General features: G+C 38.1%; 1 protein-coding gene across 1 annotated transcript in view; it reads left to right on the forward strand.

The window, feature by feature from the left end:
- The first annotated feature begins 12,990 nt into the window (after nt 1-12,990).
- The window catches only part of brp (ELKS/RAB6-interacting/CAST family member bruchpilot), a 195,395-nt gene continuing 191,179 nt past the window's right edge, over nt 12,991-17,206 (forward strand). The window contains exon 1 of the mRNA XM_089646431.1: nt 12,991-14,609. Coding sequence (XP_089502557.1) covers nt 13,914-14,609 — 696 coding nt within the window. The 5' untranslated portion in view covers nt 12,991-13,913. The remainder of the gene's footprint in view (nt 14,610-17,206) is intronic.

Here is a 17,206-nt window from a genome sequence, read left to right on the forward strand (position 1 = left end):
AAATTTATTTCCCATTTATTATTGTACTAGCGCGGGCCCGTGAAAAATCACGGGATATTATAATTGTAGGATTTGCGAAGCAGAAAGCATATCCTAAGTAGGTATGTGCCTCGAGATCATTGCCTATCAAAAAGAATAATTAGAGATGTTCAGAATTTTACCTTTCGAATGAACACCGTTAGTAAACTTTAAAAATCATTGGTGATTCAGATTTAGATCTATCAATTTTTGACTAATAAAATGATTTATATCTGTCAAAAATTTAAACAAAAGATTTACACATTTCATTTCCATAATGACTATTAATTTAAATAAAATAATTTTGGTACCTACTTTATCGCTTGGTTCCGGCTATCAGTTTTGTAAATTAAAAGTTCATTGTATGGGATTAATTTTATGCACTATTTAAAAATATTTCACATTACGCACATCATCACAGACAACCAAAATTAGTAAGTAAGGTAAGTATTGATAATTCACAAAGGGTTAAAGATTTGCCTCTATAATATTGTGAGTGAGAGCAATGATCTCGCGAATCTCCCGAATAATTCCCTTAGGATCTGTGTCATATTTGGGGATGCTGGGTGAGGACTCTTTCCAAGGAAACGAATGTGAAACCTGTTCTCACATGGTGGCAAGTGTCAACCGTGTACAAATGTCGGGCGCGTATTTGGCATGCCTCCTGGGCTTGCACCGGTGCTGAAGGTATTAAAAATGCTAGTCCTTTGGAGCACCTTGGGAGAATCTATCAAACCAACTACCAGTCAGAGTCCAGTAGTATTTTTTGACGTATTTTGGTACACCAGAGGCGGCTGAAGAAACAACACTGGTGCACGCTTAATATTTTCCACCATGTGAAAAAATAAAATTCCTCTAAAAAAGAGATGATTGAAATTTTTTGTACAATAATGAGAACAAGCTTTCACTGTGTTTGTTTCCACTAAAATTTATATTCATATATTTGTTAATTTTCATTATACGTGAGTGGTTTATTTATGCATTATATGTTTATCCTGACGAAAAAACCATTAGTTTCGGAACATGTCGATTATATTTTTATTAACCTTCCAAAATATCAAATTGACAAACTTCAATCAGTGTTCAATGCAGCAGCACGACTCATAACTGGGGTTAAGTGCCCTAAAAGAATACAGTACAAATTGTGCTGGATGGTGTTTAAATCCATCAATGAAATGGCCCCACCCTACATCTCTGAACCGTCCTGGAAAACACTGGTCTGAGGCAGTCAACTCTTGGGTCAGCAACATCAGCAGCTGTAGGCAGACTGGTGGAACCTAAGCGCAAGCCAAATACTAAGTTTGGTGATTGCGCTTTCGAAGCATCTGGGCCGAAGGCTTGGAATAAACTCTCCCCGGAACTAAGATCGTTAACAAGTCCAACAGAATTCAGGTCTAAACTAAAAACTTACCTTATTAAGCTCTCATACCCTTAAATTAAATATACCTTTCTGAAAGTAGCATTCTTGTATTGCCTGTAATACATCCTTATCAAAGACCTCTTATTGGATTTACATTACCTATTCGAAATCTGTCTTATACTGAGGGACGAATCACGTTTAGAACGAGGAATTCTGATCAAAACTTTGCATCGTAGTAACCCCAGCACAAAATTTGTTTTTCCTTTCCTAAACACGCTCATTAAAGAACATAAGTACATATTATTAAAATAAATACCGGAAAGTCCAATAATATCCAATTTTCCAATTATGTCCATTGCGTGCAAACTGTTTCTAAATTTCTCTAATAAACAATAAACAGTGTTAATCTCAAGTGACCTATCAGGTTAGTATGGTACTGTATATTATCTGTCTGTACAAAATAAAAATAAATAAGAATAAAATTATACGTTCATTTGTAGAAATGTATTTCATATTTTTACCGCGCCTTTGAGGTGATTTTTCACAAAAACGGCGCTTTACAAATCATCCAAATATTATTATTATTATTAAATAATGGTGTATACATACAAAGTTATTTATTTTCATTAAATTATAAAGTAGTTTCCGATTATTGAAGAAATATGTTTTTTTTTATTTTTGCCCTTAGTGCTTTTACATAGAACAAGTCTTAATAAATTACATTAGTGAATTAAAATGAACATAATAATAATAATAGACAATATTTTTATTCCCAGCTACATGATAGATTTTTTGAAAGAAAAAAGGACCTGCCTAGAGTTAATAGCAAAATTCAATATTAAAAGAAAAAGTAAGTAATGTGGTCAATATCAACACAAAAAGTAAGTTACTGATAATACATAATAATATTAATTTTAGTATAGAACTGAATTTAATTTCAAGCCTATGTAGTCTTTGGACTGGGGCAAGAATGAAATAGTTTGTTTTCGACGAATAAACAAAGAACAACTCTGGAAGTCTCGTGTTACGATTTGGTACTCTGAATAATAAGGTATATCATGAGTGATAAGATACATTATCTGGTAAACAGAAAATAAATGCAGAGAAAAAAAACATAGTTTTTATTCCAATGTTTGGCCAAAACTCATCCACGTAATTTTCGCGCGTTTTCCTAATTCTCGCCCCAGTCAAAAGGTTAAGAAAATAACAGATGGTCACCACTGGACATTAGATACAAAAAAAATTTCAAGTGGTAAAAAAAAATAAAAAATTCTCGTGGATAATGGAAACAAAGTGATATGGCGCGGGGTCGTGCTGATTGTCGCCGAGCTACGACTAAACTGCACGGACTATCGAAGCGATTATGCAATGAAAGTTGAAACAAAGGCAGGACGCCACTGTGCGTCGATGCCATTTGCAGTAGTATGGGCGTTTTCATTCTAATAATGATTCATGCCCATTTTCCTTGTTGCTACTCCGCTAACTACATTGCACTAATGCTGTGTCGATTGATTAATTGAATGTGGCAGAATTTGTACAGTATGTCAGCGAATGTTGTGACGAACACATTACCTCTCACACAAGCTTTTCTTGCATACAGCATGTTCCAAATGTGGTATTCGACTTCAAAAAGAATATTCCAGTTAAGGCGATGCAATACGTAGTAATGCAAAATCATGTGTTTTAGGTTTGAAAATTTTATCGCCTAGAAATGTTTCAGATACTATACTGCGAGTAGAATACATTTTGGCCTTTGAAATAATCGAGTATTTTTTAGATAAGTCTTTTTATAAGCCCAGAAAAAACTGCTTTAAAGTTCAAAATCTCCAACTTACGAACCGATTTTCTGTTATGGTTTTATTGTATAATGTGGCGAATTAAGTTATTTAAAATTAAAATGAAAAACATTTGTATATTTGTGCCTGAACATCCACAAAATAAAATAAAAGCCACTTTTTGGCCATGTTTTTTTCTTGCATAAATCAAAACAGGCGGATGGTGTTAAGCGGGAATTTAAACCTTATCGCCATCTACGTAAGTGTTGTTATTGATAGCGGCTCGATTTAAAATATTACACGACGTAGTGCATCGCCTTAATTAAAAAAAAATGTTTTTACCTGTTTTAATTCGACCGTTTTTTTCGGGCGCCAGTGAAACTATCTAAAATCCCCATCTAAAATCATACTAAACTGAATTCTTTAATGGCCTATATATCGTAATTCAAATCACAAATAAATAAAATAGCACATATATGTTCTAGATATTTGATATACTTTTGAATAAACAAATAAATATTCCGTTTGGTTTGGTATTTTAACCTCAAAACCAAATTTTGTTAAGTTTTGTATGAAAAAAAACCGCGCAGCCGTTCAAAAAAATATTGATATCTACTGTGGTGCATTGTAGTGAGTAACTACCTCAATCGAAAGCAGCTATTATAACTACTAGACTACCGGGGCTTTTGTTAATTTAAATTCATTGTCCTGTCTAATATTCATCAATTCGATCAAAAAAAGTTGTGACTAACTCACACACACTCCTCCTACTCGAATCTCTTTCAGAAATTCGTATTTACATTATTTATGTGGTCTCTAAATATTTCGTCAAACGGACCACACATATTTAAATACAAAACCATACGGCGTGGTTACGTGACGGAAAGATCAAAGGGTATCACAGACAGGAGAAAATTATGTAGGCGGTATTATAATTCTACGAGGGTACAACGAGTACGAGTATAAGGGACGGTTTCATATTGTCCAGATGAGTTACCGATAACGAAAAACCGCTGAACTGCACAACCTGTAATTTCAGTTGGCCTCTACGCTCGCTATAAGATGTTTACCATACTCTAGTTCTATGCTAAAAACCCTGACAAGATAAGCCGAGTGATACAATTAGGGGGAGTACGGATATTATCGGACAACGTATATTATCGTCCAAGTGTTATTTCTCTTCCTGGAGAATAGATACGGCGATGCAAGTTAGTTCATAATATTGCTGCACTAATTCCTCGTGTCCAGTGTTTGCATGGCTCTCGCCAAGACCGGTTGTGTCGTGTTGTGCCCAGAAAACGAACTTTGACTCCCGGATATTGTGTCCTCAGCTTTACTCGAAGACAAATAAAAGGTACGATATTAATTTAATTACTTTTGTGTATATAAGGCGGTACACTACATTTCAGTGGCAATCAAATGACGATCTATTGTTTTAAAATTTGTGTCCCATACCAGGTAGACGGTTATTTTTTTAACTCCATGTCGTATGGATAATATCGGACATGGCTGTTACGGATGATATCGGACACACGAATTAATTCTTATTTTTTATTTATTTATTTAAATTAATATATTAACACCAAATGAAGTGTTTCACATATATATTATGAAAGTATGTTGTACTATGAAAACTATATACAAAGGGTTTGCTATTGTTGATTTTGAAAAAATATTTTCAAAAATTCATTCTGTTTTTCTTCCATTTCTCCAGATAATGCCGAGATTCAAAAAAAAAAGTTGGAGCAGGGGCTCGGTGTGAATGGAAGGATTCCAATATGAAATCGGCAGTGGAATATGTTCACGAAAAGAAGATGACGATTCGAGAAGCTGCCTTATTTTTGATGTCCCTAAAAGTACACTTAATGACAGGTTGTTGAAATTGAAGAATGGATTCCCAATTGAGCTGCACGTCGGTGTGGGTGGTTAAAAGCCCACATTTTCAAAAGTTTTTGAAGACTGTTTAGTCGATCATGTAAAGGATTTGGATAACCGCTTGATTCCGTTAACAAAAGATGAGTTCTTAGAACTTGTATTTAAATTGGCTGAATCTACCGAACGTCAAAAATGTATACCAACCCCGTTCACTGCGTGATCTGTCACTAAGTGAGCTCAAGTTTTTGTTGGGGAAATCATCTGATTTGAAAATAATCCCCATTATTAATTCGTGTCGTGCGTCTGAACCAATGATCTAGAAAACTTTTCGTTTGAAATCCGCTTCAACTCCAATAACTACCCCTTATGAAAGACCTCAAATATTATCAATGGTCACTTTCCCGCCAACGTCTCCAAAACCATCAACTTCAAAAGAAAAGGACAAATTTATAGAACTAATCAAATAGTTTCTCCTGTAAATGATGCTGTTACACGGAGAATGAATTTTTGGGGATCAGGAGAGTGAGGCACAAAATAAAAGGCGGTGTCGTGTAGGTCACAGTGTTTATTGAGTCAGTTGCCGTGACGAGGAGATGATGTAGGACAGATTTTGAATACTCCGGTTGCTGCGGTGATGTGTTGGTCAGGCGCTGGTCAGTGAGTCGACGCCGGGCGCTGGTGACCGGGACTCGTTGACTGTCAGGCACTGGCGATCTGGGGAATCAATACTCCAGTGCTGACGGGAGGCCGAAGGTGCGGCGGACCTTGTAGGCAGTTGAGCGGGAGCGGAGTGGACCAGTGAGGATGCTGCGTGTCCTCGTGGTGGTCATGGTGGCGAGGAAGAAGCGCTGGTCAGAGACGCTGGAACCAGGGCGCTTGTAATCCGAGTAGCGCTTGCCAGGGACGGCGATCTTGGCAAATTGATGACTGACTGACTGACTCGCTGCGTCGGGCTTATTTATACTACACGGCCGATGGCAACAGTAGGTAGTTAAATGGCAACTAAATCGAGGCCACTCGCTCCATCTGGACCTTTCGCGAACTTTTGACGTCGCGGCAATTATGCCTAGGCGGTAGACTCGAACCTTCTGGCGAGTTCTCGTAATGTGAAAGACGGATTTGCGATAGTATTGTCGCCAATAGACAAGTAGGTGCTTGAAGTACGTAGGTTGCTCTGTTTTGATTTCGACTGCGAGTACATACCTAAGTAGCAAGTACGTACCTAAGTAGCGTCGAGCTGCTTATTATTAATGAATTAATCTGGATTCTTCTGCTACGAATTCCAGAAAAAGGCGTTGCACAAATTCAGAAATTTTGACATCGAGCCCCTATAAAAGGGATCTTGAAAATAAACGCGATGAATCTAAGGCGAAGGAATTAGCCAAAGAGCGAAAAATGGAAGAACGGAAAAAGAAGAGCGATGAAAAAAAACTCAGATTAGACTTAAGTATAAAAGTAGGGCAGGAGAAAAAAACTGGAGATAAAACTAAAATAAAAAGAAGTTCAGTAAAACCGTTGAATTTAAGTGCACTTCCAAAGAATTCCGAAATTGTAAAGAATGAAGCGAAAATACAAGTACCGGGTCTCCCAATCAAAATAAAACAAGAAAAGCTATCAGGAAACAGTAAACGCCAAAACGATTTTCAAATCGGTAAATCAAAAAAGAATCCGCCCAAACACAACAAAGAAAATAATGTTAACAGCATCAATTTTAAGAAAGCAGATAAACTAAAACTACATAAGGATTACAACAAAAATGAAGTTTGCATAATCTATGGAGAAAGCTTCGAAGAGGACTGGATTCAATGCCAAGGTTGTCACGGATGGGCCCATGAAAATTGTACAGGTCTTGAATCTTACCAGCATTTTTACAAATGTGAATTGTGCCAGAAATAATTATTATTTTCAGTATATCATAACGTGTTGTGAAAATTTTTAACACGGTTTTACCACTTTTTAAAAATCCTTTTTTTAATTAAAAAAAATAATATTTTTTGTTTACTTTCGTGTCCGATACCACCTTTGATGTCCGATAATAGACAATTCTTTCAAATACTTTTTTACCCTTTTTCTTGTATTTCTCTTAATTGTATTTTTTTTAAATAAAGATATTGTGTTGATATATGTGAAGTCTTTTAAATGTAATGTTTAGAAACTGTTTTATTATAAAATAAAATAAAATACAGTGTTAAACCAGGGAGCTAATTTGTCCGATAACACCCGTCGAATTCCGATAATAAACGAAAATTTCGTAATTTTAAAATCTATATTTTGGGGAACAGTGACGGTTATTGATTTTTAAAATTAGCATATCATGTAGATCTGTCCTTTCCACTAATGATTGATTCATAAATCGTGTATATTGAAGCAATAACAACAAAATACAAATGAAAAACACTATGCGTCCGATAATATCCGTACTCCCCCTACTAAAAAATATGTTATGGGTACCGGCCCTTAAACTTATTAGTTTTACCACCTGGCTTGGTCCAGAAAGCTCTCCTCCTCTCAGAAGCTGGGCGTACTGTACAGGGCCCGCAGATACTTCAATAGTACACAACTGCTGACCCTGTACAAATCGCAAGTGCGCCCTACTGTCGAATTTGGCAGCCATCTCTGGTCCGGAGCCCCTAAATACCTGAAAAAAACCCTTGACTCTGTGCAAAAACGGGCGGTCCGTTTGATAGATTCCCCAATCTTAACAAACGGACTGCAATCTTTAGAGCACAGGCGTCAGGTAGGTATGCTGTCCTTGTTCTATCGGTATTACAATGGAAGATGCTCTGAGGAACTAGAGTCATTGATCCCTTCGGCACCGGTGTGTAGTCGGGATACACGCCAAACGCGCACCCAACATTTGTACACGGTTGACTTTTGTCACATGAGAACGGGTCGCTTCTACGATTCGTTCTTAAGTTCAACAGCTCGGCTGTGGAACGAACTGCCGGCCTCTGTGTTTCCTCCCTCCTACAACATGGGACTCTTCAAGACCCATGTTCACTCCTTCCTCTCCACAAAAGACCCTCCACACAGCATCCCCAAAGATGACATAGGCCCTGAGGGAAATTATTTTCTTCAGGGCCTCCTGTGTGAAGTTAATATAAACATAAAAAAAAGAAAACATTTTTTCTTCGCAGATTTTCTTATCCACAAGTTAAACAATATGAAAAAAAACAATATGTCTTGACAGTAAAGAGGTATTTTGAAGTAAGAATGATAAAAATTGTAAATGATATTGGTGGCTGAGAATAGTCGCGTTTGCCTAGAGCAGAGGTTCCCAAAGTTATCTATATAGACCCCCAGGGGTCGATATCGGGGTCTATGTTAGCGAGAAAAAAAAATTGGTTGTCCACGAGATTTAAATGGGGGTACATACGAGCGGACCCCATTTTCAACATTTAGGAGTTCCGTAGATGACACAATACACCTAACACAAATAACACAGTTTACGTAATACTAATAATAGACTGAGAAATTACTTATTTGATATTTGTATTTTTATATTTCGTAAAGTTGTTCATTGAGGTATATAAATAAATTCATACGTTCCTTTTCGCGTCAGTATGAATATATTAGAAGCCGCGAATTTTCCTGGATTCCAAACTTGTTTTTGAAAAACGTCCAGGGTAATAATGACGTTCAACATTTAAATGTACTTCACACAGACTTCAAAACTAAGTTTGAGGTCATTTTGACTGTGGATGTGGAATGTTGAAGAATTGTATATCATATGACAAGAAGAACTGATCGGAATAAGCGCTAACAAAGAACTTAAGGGGCAGTTCTGTAGAGATAGCTACAGAAAGAAATTACCGTTGCTTATCCTTCTTCATTTTTATTTGGTGTAATACTTCACAAGGGCGCCCCTGTCTGCAAAATGCAAATATAGAGGAACTATACCGCCACCCGGTTGTTGGACAGGCAAGGGAAGGAAATCTTTTTACGAAAAAATAAACGATTATCACATGGGACGTTAATAATTTTAGGAAAATTAAATATTCGGCAGACAGGGGGGTCTACGGAAAACAAAAATTTGGTAAGTGGTTTACGGGGCAAAAAAGTTTGGGAACCTCTGGTTTAAACCATAGTTATATTACTCTCGCAGACTGGTTGCGATGAAAGTCTGCCGACCTCTGGCTAAGAATTTCCGGACAGGATTAAACCTATTTTATTAACGTTTCAGCGGTCAAATTATGTTGACAGACCTTTCATAAATTCCAGACAGGCCAATGAAATTGTTTATCTGCTCTAGAAAGAATTTCGATGGAAAAAGTTTCAACAGAATTAAGGAAAAATTGAGCTTACTTCGGGAACGTGGATCATACACGGCACAAAGATCATATACGGATACACGGATCATACACGGCACATGGATCATATACGTGCACACGCATCAACCCATCCTTCCACTACTCCATCTCCTTCCGACCTCACAAGATTAAAAAAATGGGTATGCCACAGTACTACTGATGGAATCTTACGTTGAAAATCCAAGAAACTGTTTTTTAAACGTTTCAATCCATTTTCTTTTAAATTCCTAGAAAGCTAGAGTGGAAACCACTCTGTTTGAAATTTCATAAAAAAATGTCAAATAGCGGCAATAAACACGTGAATCAAATACCTACTATTTAGTAGGCTCGATAAAATTAGCTTTGAAGGCTTTTTCAAAAAAGTTATATTAACATTTCGTTCTTGGCGAATAAATTAGCGTTTATGATTCGACATTTTTACTAAATGTCGCTTTTGCTTGCCATTTTCTCATGGTTGGGTTTTTCGAGTCAGCTTTATATTAGTTTTTTCTGTGCTGGGGTAACCACTCGCGCATTCATCTAAAAAAGGTCCAGTAAATTGAAATTTTGTTTTAGAAAATACTACTTTTTTAAACTTCGCACTGACACGAGCTTATAGAAGGACTGCCTTTATTACCCGGTTTCGCCAATAATGAATCAAATAATAAAGATAAACGCAAGAAATGCGTCGTGAATGTGTTACGTGATCCTATCAGTGGTTGAGTTGACACCGCGTTTGGGTCCCACCCAGACGTCAAGCGTTCAATTCCTCGGCTGGCTAAGTCCTCCATCATGACACAAGCAACATTTTCCGCTTGATGTGGTGGTAGTAGGAGGCTTTAAAATATTGTCAGGTTATTCGTAACCTGGGAGTGTTTGTCTTTCTTTTTACAAAGAAAAAGTCGGACCGTTCGGACCAAAGATATTAGAAGAACGAGATATGCTATGTTGGCCGCCGGACCGTAGGCGGAGTACTACCTAATTAGGGTACTTTGAATACTATCGGGACGTGTACGCACAGAAATCTGTTCTATGTATTAGTGCGGATACCTTAGCGTAAGCGAAGGTGTGCAGTAGTATTGGTGAACAAAACCGGCGACACTGGGCAAAACAATTCCACACAGTATGAACTGCTCATAGCACATCTCGTTCTTCTAATATCTTTGGTTCGGACATAAATTTCAGAAATACGGTCTCTCAATAAAAATTAAAAATCATTTCATTAGCTCCACACAGGAGGCCCTTAGGTAAATAACTTCCTTCGGGCCTACGTCATCTTCGGGGATGTTGTGTGGGGGTCTTTTAAGGAAATGAAGGAGAGGGGGCTTTGAGAAGGAAAATGAATGAGGAGTGGGGAGGAATCTGGGGGTAAATGGGTGGGGGTGTCCAGAAAAGACGATGCATCCATCCCTCCCACTGTAGTACAAGGCGATGGGTTGACAGAGCCCGGCTGGAGAGGTGAAAGGGTCTTCCTCAACCGGCCTCTCCCAATTCATCCCGCCACACAATTGGCGGGCAGACGCATCCGCCGCCAAGAACTAGACACATTCACCCCTTGAACCCTGGCACCCCTGCAAAAGCACCAAACCTATCGAACCACTTTGGGTAACCTATGACAGAGGTATTGGTTATCCAGTGCAAAATAAACTATTGTAATAATGTTAATAAACATGGAAAAGAGCAGTGGGCTTAAATTAGAGCCTTGGGGTACTTTTTAAAGTTATTTTTTATTTTATATTAGCGACTATTTGAACATTGTATTCAAAATATATATTTGATAGTAAATATATGTATAGTACATTGTATTTCTTAGTCCTCCTCACTAGGGTGACCTGTGCTGAGGCGGACTGAAGATGTTCAGTTCTATTTTCTTTGTTTTCTATTTCGTTTTTAATGTTTTTTTTCAGAATCTCTTTCAGCCAGATTTTTTTTCTCGATTTGTAATAATTAAACTGTTCTATTCATCTGGGGGAAGGATGTTGTGGAGATTTGTCGTAAAATAAATGTAGTTATATTATTCGAATGTGGTTTTATGACTTAAGAATATTTTTGATGTCATTGTGATTTGACCTAGTTTGATGAATACGCGGTATTGTAGAGGATTCAGTATTTTTGAGTAGCAAATTTTTAGTATGGTCTTTATGATTCATCTTAGATAAAATTGCTCCCCATCTTTTTTCTTTTTCTTTATTTTTCTTAGGATCAAGTGATTTTACTGGTTGGCCCCTTGAGTTCATTTATATATTTAGTTTTGCTTATATCAAGAGTAATCGAGTTAATTTTCAGCCAATTTTGAAGTGTACTAAGCCCTTGTTCAGCCACATAAAATGTTTCTTTCCAGTTTTCTTCTACTGATTGAACTCCCAATCTGTTAAGCCCCAAAAATGATGTATATTACAATGTAATTTGTGGTATACAATTAAAGGCAGTGTAAGAGAGACAAAGCACGTAAAGTTGATTGGCTGTCTCGATGTAATAGTCAGAAGGTACCTACTAAGTCAGTGACTATTATTTAAAAATATTTTGAGGGTGAGTTTATATTATATATTCAGTGTCAAGAACAATACAGAAGGGGAATAAAGTAAAAGTGGTAAAGTTTTCTGGAAATTAAAATTTTGTCGAAACGTAATTTCTTTAAAATGTGCTGAGCAGATACTCAATTCCATTGATCTGTAAATGGGTGACGTCAGCTTTCTTTAAAATCACTCTCAAATGAAAAATGTGAAACAGAAAAAATCAGAAAAAGGTTCTGAAGATCTACATCCAGATAGATCCAGGTGAACCCAGGAACCCAATCATCAATTCCCAGATTCGATCAAATCTTTTTCTGTCATTTCCGTTCCAAAGTTGTTGTCTTCCTCGATGATTAAATATCACGATTTGACAATTTACTCGAAATGGTTTTCCTTTTTAAAAATTATTAATTTTACAATATAATATTTTACAAAAAATAAAAACAGTAAAACAGTTTGAAAGACGAATGTTCTTATTTTAGAAGATTGTGCAGGTACCTACCATATAAATTTAGTTAATTTACTTTATATTTAGATGTTTATTTTATGAGTTTCAACATGAATGCTGCAGACGCATTTTATGAAGGATATTTATAAATTATTAATATTTGTTGTAATACACGATTGTACTACACCCCCCCTCCCCATTACCCTCAGTCTTACAACATACCTCAATTGGGGATGCCATAGTCTCACTGGCTCCAGATGGTCGGGAGCAGTTGTGACTATGGCATGACCGTGCGGGCGAAATGATAAAAGTTGGTGTAATGATAAAAGACTACAATAAATTGTGGTTTGGGTATAAGAAGTTGGGGAAGCCCAAGAAAAACATAACACATGGCACAATCAAGTGAATTAAATACTTTAAATAGAATACGAATACAGTATGTATAAGACGATATATGAATGTGAATAAGGCTAGGAGTGTGCGCCAGGACAGAGTTGTGTGATGGTCCAACCGAATTTCACTGAAACGAATTGACTCTCCAGAAAGAATGATTCAATGGTCAAAGCTAGTAGCACCGTACCGTCCCCACACTACCATGTGGCCCCATTAACAAAGCTCCCCGGCTCTTGAGCGCTCAGCTCACTCACTTCCACTTCGCTTCTCTTCCTTCCCCTGCTTCCCCACTTCTGTTCACTCCCGCTCTGAGCGCCGCGAGAGTCGCGCGTGTGCACCGATCCCGTACCGACCCAAATCTGGAACTCCGCGATCGATATTAAAAACCCAATTACCGGCGTATCTAACTTATTGACAGAATTACTCTAACTTTGACTAAAAAATATATAAGTTTTAAATTTTGTGATTTTCTGTCGGAATATTGTTTTGTGGCGGGCGATTTTGTGAAAGAAAAACTTGGCAGTACTTGCGCATGCGCGGCGCGCCGGTCGATGTCGTTTTTCCCCCCCCAACCTCCCCGCTCTCCTCTTTTACTATAACTCCTCGGTGGCTTCTTCCTGCTGAAGCGAGGAGTGGCAGACTATCCTCTCCGGTCTCCACCTGCCGCAGGACCACACGGATCACCAGACGCTAGGAGCACGGAGGGAAGAAAGGATCGCTGACAGTTTGTTTGACCCATCCAATTGTTGTGCAAAACCGAGATCCGGGTCGATTCTTGTAACATAAAGTGTTGGACTCTAAATTATTACTACAAGTGCTCTAAAAATAAGCTATGATAAATGATAGTACCGTACTCGCGATCTTTATCATTAACTACTACCGCTAATAACTCGTACTACCCCTGTGAGTTCTGCTGAAGGGATGTTGGATTGAAGTTAACTCTGCCCTACTCTATCTATAGCAGCGACTCACTGAAATATTATTGTGTCACGATCGATTTCGGCTTCTGAAAAAACTTGGCCAGGAAACAATAAATTAAATCGATTGATTCACAGGCTGATAAAATCTTCGCGTATCGATAACTGATAAAACGAGTGATTTAAATAATAAAATCGTATTTAAGTAAAATCCACGCTTAAAGTAATAAAGTTTTAGACAAATGTCTTGAGCAATGAGCATGTTAGTGTTTCCCGGCGGTCCAGTTCGTAGCGGCCGGGTTCTGAAGACAAGGGGGGCGAGGAAATGTCTCGCGAGGGCTACCCTCCGCCGGGGCCACTAGGAGACAACCGGTCTCCTCGAGGAAGGCGTCAAGGAGAACTCCCCACCGTGGACCGCTCACCCTCCAGGGGCTACCCGCCCCGCGGCCTGCGGCAGCCGCCCAGCCCCGACCAGGGATACCCTCCGCACCACAACCCTCGCACGATGGGCTCGCCGTACTACGACCACGAGGCTCCCCCGAGCCCCGAGGAGCGGAGAGGGCACCGCTCCCGCTCTGCCACGCGCCCTTCGCACCCTCTGAGCGTGAGGTACCAGTCTCTGGACCGGGAGAGAGATCGCGACAGGGAGTTCCTCCCGATCCGGGAGCCGCGCGAGAGATCTCTGGAGCGCGGAGCTTTACGCGACAGATCTTTAGAACGTGGACTCTTTCTAGAAGAAGAACTCTATGGCGCGCGTTCAGCCAGGCAATCTCCCTCGCTCAGGGATTCCGGCGGGGTGTTTATCGGGGAGCTGCAGCATCAGAACACGGATCTGCAGCGGGAGTTGGGGAACCTCAAGAAGGAGTTGGAGCTGACGAATCAGAAGTTGGGATCCAGCATGCACAGCATCAAGACGTTCTGGAGCCCCGAGCTGAAGAAGGAACGGGCGCTGAGGAAGGAAGAGAGTGCTAAGTACAGCCTCATCAATGATCAGCTCAAACTGCTCAACAATGAGAATCAGGTAAGAATGTTTCCTATTGAAGGATAAGGAAGCAAAGGCAGCAACTTTTATTACCCTTCCTTTCTTTAAATTGATTTAAAACAAATATTGAGATTTCTATTTTCAATTATATCTAATCATTTTAACTAACAAAGTTCACAGTGTTTTGAAAATAATAACTTAAAAGGAGACAATGCTACAAAAACTCTGTTTTGCTGTCTTTGCTTTAATATACCTCTATGTATTCCCAGTTTCCTAAATGTATTACTTAGTACTTAGAAATTTGTAAAGATTTATTTCTGTACTACATTATTCTTATAGGTACTTGTTTTCTTATATCCAGATGTCATTGAATAGTGCATTTATTCCATTTCCAGAATAGGAGATAAAAAAAAACAAAAAATTATTCCGAAATATTTGATGAATGAAACAAAACTATGAAAGAGCAAGCGATGCTGATTCTCAGCAAAACTGTATTATAAACCTTTTGGTATTTGCGTGCTTTATCTTATCGGAGGTTAGATGTCATCGAGAGTGACTCTTTGTTGTAGTGCGCCAATCAGATTATTATCGTCAGGTAGTTGTTGGCCGATTTCCATACTAAAAAAAAACTGTACCTACCTAAGTAGATACAGTCTGTCAATAAATTGTTGAAAAAATGGAGCGCGCTTCGATCGTTTAATTGGTTTTAAATGGCAACACCGACATGGTTCAAAGGTAACTTTAAATGGCAACACCGACATGGTTCAAAGGTAACTTTAAATGGCAACACCGACATGGTTCAAAGGTAACTTTAAATAGCAACACCGAGATGGTTCATAGGTAACATAAAAAAAATCACTATGGTATGGGTGAATTTTTTTCACACCTGAAACATATATCCAGAATAGAAGGTACTCTCAGTATCGCCCTGGTAAGAGATCACCATTCATATTCACATTTAATGGCTTTAGCCGTGTTTGGTGACCGGATATGAATAATTAGGTACTTTCAACCTTTCTCTTCTCCTCATTCTTCCTTTCCCTGCTTCGTTCAAAATACCCCAAGCGGGGACGCTATGGTCACACTGGCCCCGATATGCATTTTTATTTATGAATTTATTTAATACCACTCCCTCACGGGTCGGTATGAAATCAAAATCGCCCTCGTACAGCAATAATGCGGGAATTTCAAGTAAGCAAGCTGCTTCCGCGCCACATCGACCCGTGTATGGGTACCAACAGAGATATAATAATATATACACGCGTTCTTACTGCATGCTTATTCCTTACCGACTCATGAGAGAACGGGCTTAGTAATACGAGAAGAACTATTTTTTACTAATAACATTATCTTTGGCTTTTTATCGGCAGAATTATTTTTATCGTGTAAGTAACATTGTTTTGCATGCTCTCGTTATCAGTTTTAAGGCCACCATGAGTTATATTGTACGATGTGATATATTATCATGTGTGTAAATCAGAGGTTCCCAAAGTGGTCTATATGTCCCCAAGGGTCGATATCGGCTTGCTGGGGGTCTATGTTAGCGAGAAAAAAATTTGGGGGTACACAAGATTCAAATGGGGGTACATACAAGCGGACCCCCATTTACCTCAAATCAACATTTAGGAGTTCCGTAAATGACACAATAGACAACACAAATATAATAGAATGAGAAATTACTTATTTGATATTTGTATTTTTATATTTCGTAAAGTTATTAATTGCGGTATATAAATACGTCTACGTTCTTTTTCTCGTCAAAATTAATATATTCAAGGAAAACATTGCACATTGGAAGCCGCGAATTTTCCTAGTTCCCAAACTTGTTTTTGTAAAACGTCCAGGATAATAATGACGTTCAACATTTAAATGCACTTTACACAGACTTCAAAACTAAGTTTGAGGACATTTTGACTATGGAAATGGAACGTTGAAGAATCGGATATCATGTGACAAGAAGAACTGACCTGAATAAGCACTGACAAAGAACTTAAGGGGCAGTTCTGTAGGGCCAGCTACAGAAAGAAATTCCTGTTGCTTATCCTGCTTCATTTTCATTTGGTGTAATATCTCACAAGGGCACCCCTGTCTGCACTATGCAAAGACAGAGGAACTATACCGCCACCCGGTTGTTGGACAGGCAACGGAAGGGAATCTTCTTACGAGAAAGAGAAATTATTATCACATGGTACGTTAATAGTTTTAGAAAAATTCAATATTCGGCAGGCAGGGGTCTAAGCAAAAAAAAAAATTGTCATGTGGTCTACGGGGCAAAAAAGTTTGGGAACCTCTGGTGTATTTGAATACATACTGATCCAAACAATATTGTACATTGTTCATAATCTTTTAAATATCAAACCGCCAAGGATGAAATAAAAAACAAGGAGCGATGTCTAATAATGTTATATTTGAATTGTCATAACATTAATTTCATAGTATGACTAGCGCAGAGGAGCTGAAAATATTATACAATATTTTTCATCAAATTGTCTATCAAATATGAATAATTATTGTTAGTTAATTAATTGAAAATGTATATTTTTTAATCCACTTTATCGCTTGTCTGAATTGAAATCAGTCCCAATTTTGAAAATTAAAAGTTCGACAACTGTAATTAGTATGTAAAATAACTACCT

This window comes from Hesperophylax consimilis, chromosome 24, assembly GCF_061612785.1.
Source record: "Hesperophylax consimilis isolate HC1 chromosome 24, BYU_Hcon_1.0, whole genome shotgun sequence".
Lineage (NCBI taxonomy): Eukaryota > Metazoa > Arthropoda > Insecta > Trichoptera > Limnephilidae > Hesperophylax > Hesperophylax consimilis.